At 60.4% G+C, this 8,316-nt stretch overlaps 1 protein-coding gene across 4 annotated transcripts in view; it reads left to right on the plus strand.

The window, feature by feature from the left end:
- Positions 1-7,737, plus strand: part of BAZ2A (bromodomain adjacent to zinc finger domain 2A) — a 34,112-nt gene extending 26,375 nt beyond the window's left edge. For all 4 annotated transcript variants that reach the window (XM_050925579.1, XM_050925581.1, XM_050925577.1 and 1 more), the window contains exons 22-29: positions 531-686; positions 782-939; positions 1,276-1,559; positions 1,972-2,104; positions 2,412-2,558; positions 2,815-3,047; positions 3,186-3,329; positions 3,729-7,737. In XM_050925579.1, coding sequence (XP_050781536.1) covers positions 531-686; positions 782-939; positions 1,276-1,559; positions 1,972-2,104; positions 2,412-2,558; positions 2,815-3,047; positions 3,186-3,329; positions 3,729-3,897 — 1,424 coding nt within the window. In that variant the 3' untranslated portion in view covers positions 3,898-7,737. The remainder of the gene's footprint in view (positions 1-530; positions 687-781; positions 940-1,275; positions 1,560-1,971; positions 2,105-2,411; positions 2,559-2,814; positions 3,048-3,185; positions 3,330-3,728) is intronic.
- The last annotated feature ends 579 nt before the right edge of the window (positions 7,738-8,316 follow it).

Below are 8,316 nucleotides of genomic sequence, written 5' to 3' on the forward strand. Positions count from 1 at the left end.
TCCTGCCACTCCCTTCCTTTGTCCCCTTCCCGGGCAAAGGTGTTGACCTTTCCCCTCCCTTACCTAGCTCAGGTTACAGGCCCTGGCATCGTCCATCCCCTAAAGTCCTCCCCTGATCTCCCATTCCCCACACAGGCAGCCCCTATTTCATCACACCGGGGCAGCCCAGTTCCCAGCCTGCCACCTTCTCCGCCCAGCCAGACTTCCCTTCCTTCCTTGCCTGGGGGTGGGTGGGTCTCCCTCTTGACATTGTCCGTCCCCCTGTCCCTCCCTGTCATTCACGGGGGGACACCCAGCCTCGGGTGAAGCACAAGGTGACAGGAGACCACGTCCGCCCCCGTCTCATTAAGGGCACAGAGCTGGGTTTGGGTGCCAGTCAGGACTCCTGGGTCCCGTTCCCTGCCGTGCTGCGGGGCGGTGGGGATTGTCGGATTTGTCTCCCGTTTCCTGCTGGGGTCCCGTTCCCCTGCAGGGTGACTGGGAGCTGGCAGCCCCCCCCGTGCTCAGCCGGCTCCGTGTCTGCTTTGCAGAGATGCAGAGCGGCTGGTGGTGGCTTAAGGACGCGGAGGAGCTGGAGGCCGTGGTCCGAGCGCTGCACCCGCGGGGGATCCGCGAGAAGGCCCTGCACAAGCACCTCACCAAGCACAAGGAGTATCTGCGGGAGGTCTGCACCCGCGCCACTGCCGGTGAGGACACGCTGGCGGGTGTGGGAGGGGAGGAACCGGGCCATGGGTGGAGGGCGAGGACGCCGGGCCGTTAACCCTGCCTCTCTCCTGCCCAGATCCCATCTTCCAGCCCCCGGCCACCGGCCACCCCGTGTCTCAGGAAGCTTTGGCCCGGTGGTCCGTGACGGAGCGGGCCTACGAGATGGACCTTGCCCTCCTGCAGTGGGTGGAAGAGCTGGAGCAGCGGGTCCTGATGGCGGATCTGCAGATCCGGGTGAGGAGCCTGGCCCCCACCCTGCGCCCCCCACCCCGATATAGCTTGGGAGAGCTAGTGAGTGCTGCAGAATGCACCCCTCCTTGCTGCTGCGGGGTGCATTTGGCACAGGGGATGAGTCCCTGGCGCAGGCGGCTGCCTGGTCATGCCACCAAACTCTTTCCCTGGTCCCTTCCCCCAGGGCCGTGACCTCAGCAGGTTGGCACCTGAATGAATGACCCCAGAGCAGCCCCAGGTGCTGCTGGGTGGTTGGTAAAGCCGGCTGGGATCCGAGCAGGCTGAACCACCCTACCCCCCAGGATCCCAGCCCCCCTCTAAGGCTCTCCTTCCCCCCAGGGCTGGACGTGTCCAAGCCCCGACTCGGCGCGGGACGACCTGCGGTACTGCGAGCACAAAGTGGGCGCCCTGGAGGAGATCACCCTCAAGAACCGGTGGGAGGGGCTGCCCCCCTCCCGGGAGGCCACCAACCCCCTGGACCTGGCCGTCCTGCGGCTGGCGGCGCTGGAGCAGAATGTGGAGCGCCGGTACCTGAAGGAGCCGCTGTGGGCGCCGCACGAGGTGGTGGTGGAGAAGGCCGTGCTGAGCAGCCCTGAGGCACTGGACCTGGGCAGCACGGAGATGTGAGTGCCTGGCACGCGCGGGGAGGCAGTGGGGTTTCCGGGACGGGGCTCGAGAGCACAGACTGGGAGCCCAAACTCCTGGGTTCTTCCCCCAGCCCTGGGACCGGGTCTAGGGCCTAGACTGGGAGCCAAGACTCCTAGGTTCGATTCCTGGCTCTGGGATGGGGGTGGGGTCTAGTAGGTTAATGCAGGGAAGTGCTGGGTGCCAGGACTCCTGGGTTCTCTTCCTGGCCATGTGATTTAGGCAGATCCCTTTCTTTTTGTGCTTCAGTTTCCCTCTCTGGACAATCCAGACAGTAACCCCCTCCCCAGGGCTGGATGTGGAGTGGCAGCAAGGGTTACTTAGCATGCAACCAGCTCCCTGTCAGGGCATTCTCCATGCACCAGGCTGAGTGTTTCTCCCCTCCCCTAGTGCCTACGAGATCACTCCCCGGATGCGGACGTGGCGCCAGACCCTGGAGCGGTGCCGGAGCGCGGCCCAGGTCTCCCTGTGTATCTACCAGCTGGAGAAATCCATTGCCTGGGAGAAGTCAGTCAACAAAGTGGTAAGGGGGCCAGGGGGTGGGAGGGCACATTCGATGGTTCCCGGATGTCAGGAGGCGCCAGGGATCAGGGGTAGTGCAGGGAAGAGGTGGCACCCTGTGGAACTCCATGCTGCAGGAGGGAGAGTCGGGGCTGGAACTCTGTTGGGAGAGCCACCATCCTACTGCAGGGGTGGGGAGGGAGTCAGAGCTGGATCCGGGCTGGATGGACCTAGTAGGGTAAGAGAGAAATACCTGGTTGGGCTGAGTTCCTGTCGGGGGCTGGGCGCCCCTCTCAGCCCACCCACCTCACGTGCTCCTTTGCCCCCAGACGTGTCTGGTGTGCCGGAAGGGGGATGACGACGAACACCTGCTGCTGTGTGATGGCTGCGACCGCGGCTGCCACCTCTACTGCCATCGGCCCAGGATGACGGAGGTGCCGGACGGGGACTGGTTCTGCTCTGTCTGCATCTCCCAGGTACGTTCCCGTGGGAGCCCAGCTGGGCTTCGACCCCTGCATGGCCTGAGCCGGGCTGCCCCCTCACCAAGATCTTTCCGAGCCCAGATAACACCCTCTCTCCCCTACCCCTGCTGGGAGCCAGGGCTGCTGGGTGGTGGCTGTGTGACCTCAGAGGAGCGTCTCCCCTCGTGCCTCAGTTTCCCTATTGTGCGGTTCAGGGGTGGGGAGCGACCGATTCCAGCAGGTGACTCCCCCGGTCTCTCTTTCCTTGCAGGCGGGAGGCGAGTATTACGAGGACCCCAGTTCGCCCAGGCGAGGCAAGAAGCGGAAAGGCGGGCGTCTCTTCGGGGGGGGCTTCCCAGAGGAGGAGGAGAGCCCTGGGCGCCGGGTCCTGCCGCGGAGGCGTGACACCCTGTCGGTGCCCCGCTACTCAGGGGAGGGCCTGTCCCCCTCCAAGCGGAGGAGACTGTCCCCACGTGGCCAGAGCAGCGACCTGACCTTCTGCGAGTACGTACCCTGGGGTGTGTCCCCCCCAGCTGGGGTGGGGCCTGGGAGGGGGGTCATGTGCATGCCCCAGCTGGGGTGGGGGCACTGCACTCCCCAGTTTGGTACATATCCCTGTGCTATGCCCCTTCCATTCTGCAGGATCATCCTGATGGAGATGGAGTCTCAGGAGGACGCCTGGCCCTTCTTGGAGCCCGTCAACCCCCGGCTGGTGCCCGGCTACAGGAAAATCATCAAGAGCCCCATGGACTTTGCCACTATGCGGACACGGCTGCTGCGGGGCGAGTGAGTGTCAGGGCAAGGGGCTCGGGGGGGGGGGGGGGCATCTCTGCAAGGAGCCAGAGGGCGGCATGGACCTCACAGGCTGGCGCCGAGCATCCCTCCCCTTCCCCGGGCCGCAGAACCTACCTGCACCCATCTGGCTGTGTGGGGCTGGTGAGGGCTCCTCCTCCTACTTCCCAAGGGCTGACTAGACTCCACCTGGGCATCGCTGGGTCAGGGGAGCAACTGCTGGCGTGGGGAGGAGGATAGAGGAAAAGGGCCAGGATGGGTATGGAGGGATTCAGGCAATGGGGAGGGGGTGGCAGCGGAGCTCAGGGGAGCTGTTCCCTGCTCTGAGGCTGCTGTGATCCGGGACTGGGGGGAGGACTCAGGGGTGACTGAGTCTCCCTGGCTCTTCCCCAGGTACGTGAGCTGTGAGGAATTCGCCACCGATGCCACGCTGGTGTTCGACAACTGCCAGACCTTCAACGAGGACGACTCGGAGGTGGGCAAGGCCGGGCGTGCCATGCGGAGATTCTTCGAGAGCCGGTGGGAGGAATTTTATCAGGGAAAACACGCTTCTAACCCGTGAAGCGGGAGCCCAGGGGTGGGGTTGTGGACTGTGCTCCCCGCCCTCCACGCTCCTGACCTGAGACCTGTCTCGTGCGGTTTGGGATAGGGAGAGAGACCCACTCCCACTCCCGCAAAAGAACTGACTCCTCTGGAGACGATCTCGCTGCCTGCTGAATTCCCGACGGAGGCTGGTCCCGGCGTGGCGTGGAAAAGCCCCTCCCCCACACACACACATACCAGGGGGCTTGGGGCAACGAGACGTCTCCACGGCCCGGCTGCTCCCCGCCCCCAGCCCCCCCCCAGCCACCCGGACTCTCAGACTGTGTAAGCCAAAAACGAAAGAAACCAGGCGATCGCTCTTCAGGTTCCTTTTCTACTTCACCACCACCTGACCTGGCAAAGGAAGAAAGACGCCCCCCCGCCCCCTTGGCTGGGAGTATTTAACATAGCAATAGTTCGTAGTGACCGTGTATGAGGATGGCACTGCTGTGTGCTGTCTCTGAGGCATTAATGGCCAGTAAAGTGAACTCAACTCCTCGAGATTCGCGTCGAGCTTCACACCCGGACCCGCTCGCAACAACACTGGGATGCGCTGCTTCCACACACAGCCCTCCCCCCGTCCCCAGCTCGCTGCTTCCCTTCCGGGACCTTTCCATGCCTGCCCTTCCGCCCTTACCTTCCGGGGCCTTTCCATGTGCCCCCGTCCCCATTGCACTTACATTCCGGGACCTTTCCATGCCCCCTCACCCCTCCTCATCCTTTCCTTCCGGGACCTTTCCATGCCCCCTCGCCCCTCCTCATCCTTTCCTTCCGGGACCTTTCCATGCCTGCCCTTCCGCCCTTACCTTCCAGGGCCTTTTCATGTGCCCCCGTCCCCATTGCACTTACCTTCCGGGACCTTTCCATGCGTCCCTGTTCCCATTGCACTTACGGTCCGGGACCTTTCCATGCCCCCTCACCCCTCCTCATCCTTTCCTTCCGGGACCTTTCCATGCCTGCCCTTCCGCCCTTACCTTCCGGGGCCTTTCCATGCACCTCGTTCCCATTGCACTTACCTTCCAGGACCTTTCCAGTCCTGCCCCTCTGCCCCCCTTATCCTCCTGGACCTTTCCAGGCCTGTTCCCCGCCTCCCTTTACCTTCCGGGACCTTTATACTACCCTCAACAGGATCCCCATCCCTCCCCAACCCTAACTCTCTCCCAACTCCCTCCCCCACATCAGGCCGTACCATTGCAGGCCCTTTAGTGGGGAGGAGTCCCTATTGTCCTGTCCCCCCCAACCCACTGGGTCAGATCCTTCTCTGCTGTAGGACTGTCACCCCCCCACACACACATACAATTAATAGGGGTTTGAGGGAGGATCGGACACCCCCACGGATCTGGCTACAGGGATCTGGGCTGGGCTGAGCATCGCTGTAGCCGGAGGCGGGGTTCTGTGTGGGGGAGCCCCTTCCCTGCCCTGTTCCTCAGCAGGAACACGCACCCCCCACCCCCTCGTGAGCTAGGCTTGTTCATGGGATCCCAGCCTGAATGGGCGTGTGCCCCTCCCTTTGCTGTGAGGCCACCACCCCCCCCCCAGTAGGGCTTGTGCTGTTTGTTCTTCCTTCAACTCTCCCCCCCCCGCCCCAAGCTGCTGGGTTTGCACTTCATGGAGGAACCCAGCCCAGCTCCCCCCACCCCGCTGTGTGCTCTTCGCAGGCAGCACCCCTCCCACCTCGCAGGGGTAAAGAACGGGCAGGGGGAGCAGGGCAGGACCCGTCCCTCCAAGCCAGAAGCTGCCCCACACTGGGATGGGGGGGGCGCCCCAAAGGGGTGGCAGAGCATAGGCAGCTCTAGGACCTCAACCCCAGCGTGTCAGCATCTCCCCCGCCCCCCAGATTCCTGTTGACCGATCCAGGGAGCCAGAGCTGCTGTTTTGATCCCCTCTGTCCCAGGACGGGCCACTCATGCCAGCCCCCTGGCTATCCCCCCTGCCCCCTAAACCTCTGAATGTCTCTGCTGCCCCCAGCTTGTGGGAGGCCCCACATCTACTCAAGCCTCCCCACCCCCGTGCCACTCGCCAGGCCTGGGGGACCTCTTGGGGGAGGGGATGCTTTGGTGAAGGTGCACCGGGGGGTGGGGGGGGGGTGGCCGACCTTGCTCCCTGCCAACCTGCTCAGGGCAGGGGAAAGGCCTGGGTTGCCTGGGCCGCGGGGAGCCCAGCCCACGGGCCACTTGGTCCCAGTGGAGAGTCTCCCTCCACTCCGTGACCCCACCCTCGGCTCGGGTGCCGAGAGCTGGAGGTAAAGGCTTGCTTCCCCCCCCACCCCACCCCCAGCAGCTGGCTAGGGCAGTTAGGCACCCAGCTTCAAATGGGGAGGGGGGCACTCAGCTCCCTCCGCAGATTGGCAGCAGTGTCGGACAAGCTGCTGCATCCTGGGTCCCCCACCTCCCCAGTATTGAGGGTAATGTGTGATGGTGAATGCTGGGGGTGGGCCAGGCCTGATCTAGGCAGGGGAGGCTGAGCTGGGTTATCGCTAATCCCACTGCCGGTTGTCTTTGGAAATATCCCCCCTCCATAGCCCCTCATTAACCCTTTGCTCGTTCACTCTGCAGCCCTTGCTGGTCTCCCCCAGGACTTTCTGGAAAGCGCGGGGGGGGGGGGTGTCCCTTGCCCTTCCCATGCATTAAGCCCTGTCTGGGGATAGAGCGTCACGGAGGTGGAGTGACAGTGTGGAAATCAACCCCCTGGCCGCCCCCCGCTCCTCAAACCACGATATTACGGGTACTCGCTTTAGAGCGGCTGGCGGGCAGGCCCCAGCGGAGCCGCTTAACAGTCCAGTCCAGCTGTGCGACATCTGGGACGCACCCACCCGCCCCCTTCCCCCAGCCCGTCGTCCACTCACCATGAGCACTGAAATCAACTAACCTACCTTGGGGGGGTGGGAAGCCCTGAAATGGAAGCAGCCTCTGTCATGCATTCCCCCCCCCATCGTCTTTAAAAGTAGCCTTTTTTCTATCAAATAACCTCAAAAACTTTTTATTTTATTTTTTTGCTTTGAAATAAGAGGTGGATTTGAAGCCTATTTGAACTGACTTTATATTATGCATAAATATTTATATTTTATCTAAATAACTGCGCTGTAACAAACTTTTTTTTAAAATATTTTGGATCTGTCAGGTTTTTTTTTTTTTTCTTTTTGGTTTGTGTTTTTGTTTTTGTCATGGAAAAATTTTAGTCTCTGTAATGGTGTTGTGGTGTTTTAAAAAGGTTTTTGTTTTTTGTTTTTTTTCCCTGATAAAACGCCCTGAATTTTAAATCCCCACCTTCCCTCTTAGCCCCTGCCATCCCCTCAAAATTAATCCAGCCGCGTCTGAAATCCCACCCATCTACTCTTCCTTATTGGGGATGCACCAGAGTGTAAAAATCCATTCTGGACTGAGTATGAGAGATGTCAAGATGCGGAATATATTTTATTTTTTAACCCTTAATGAGTTGGCTTTGTAAATTACATTTTGGGGGGGTGTCTTGAACTGGCCTTCCCCCTCCCCTCCCACCCTGGCTGTCTGATAAAAACAGGAAGAACCAACCACGATAAAAGAAAGAGATTCTGATGTTCCTTGCAAAAGGAACAGGACTGGCTCTTTTTTATATAACCAAATGTGGTGTTTTAGTGACTTTTTGATAATGTACAGTTTTTGTGAATTTAAATTTATTTCTTTCTATATTTTTAGGACCAATCTCATTTTTAATAAGGTTTAAAGGAAAAAAAAATATTCTAGATTAACTCCTGTTTGTTGCCATGTGATGTTCCCACAAGTACAGCGGTAGAGAGTGCTTGTCAAGTTGCGAGAATAAAAACAAACCCACGTTTGATAGAGATGGTGTCGTCGGGGGTGTTTCTCGTGGGGGGCAGCTGGATGGGGGGGCGAGGGGGCGAGCCCAGCTGGCTGTTCAAGGCTGAAGTTCAGGCTGTGTGTCGGGCAGGAAGAACGGAGATTAGGCAGAAGCAGTGCCCAAGGGAGTTGGGAGCATCAAGTCAAAGGGCTTTAGGGAAAAATTCCTCCACTCCCTCTATATTTTTTCCCTCGATGTGGTGGGAGTAGAAGCGCCCCCTCCCTCATTTTATTACAGGGCATTTAAAAATTCCCTGGTATCCCCTTCCGGGCCGCTCCATATCCCCACTCCCCAGCCCTTGCTGGAAAATCTCATCCCCAACGGTCAGTAGCCGTGCCGGGAAGCAGGCGAAGGACAGCAGACTGCAGCCAGGCCTTGCCCAGGTCTTGTCCTGGTGTAACAGGCTGGGGCGTGTTTTCTGCGCTCCAGCGTTGCTACCCGCACAAGCCCCAGGCTGGGCACGGTTCCCTGGGGTACAAGGGGCACGTAACCTGGTAGCTAATTCCCTGGAGTGGGGCTTGGAGCACTTCCATGACAGTCCGACTGAGCCCGACCTGGGGCA

This window comes from Gopherus flavomarginatus, chromosome 16 (genome assembly GCF_025201925.1).
Source record: "Gopherus flavomarginatus isolate rGopFla2 chromosome 16, rGopFla2.mat.asm, whole genome shotgun sequence".
NCBI lineage: Eukaryota > Metazoa > Chordata > Testudines > Testudinidae > Gopherus > Gopherus flavomarginatus.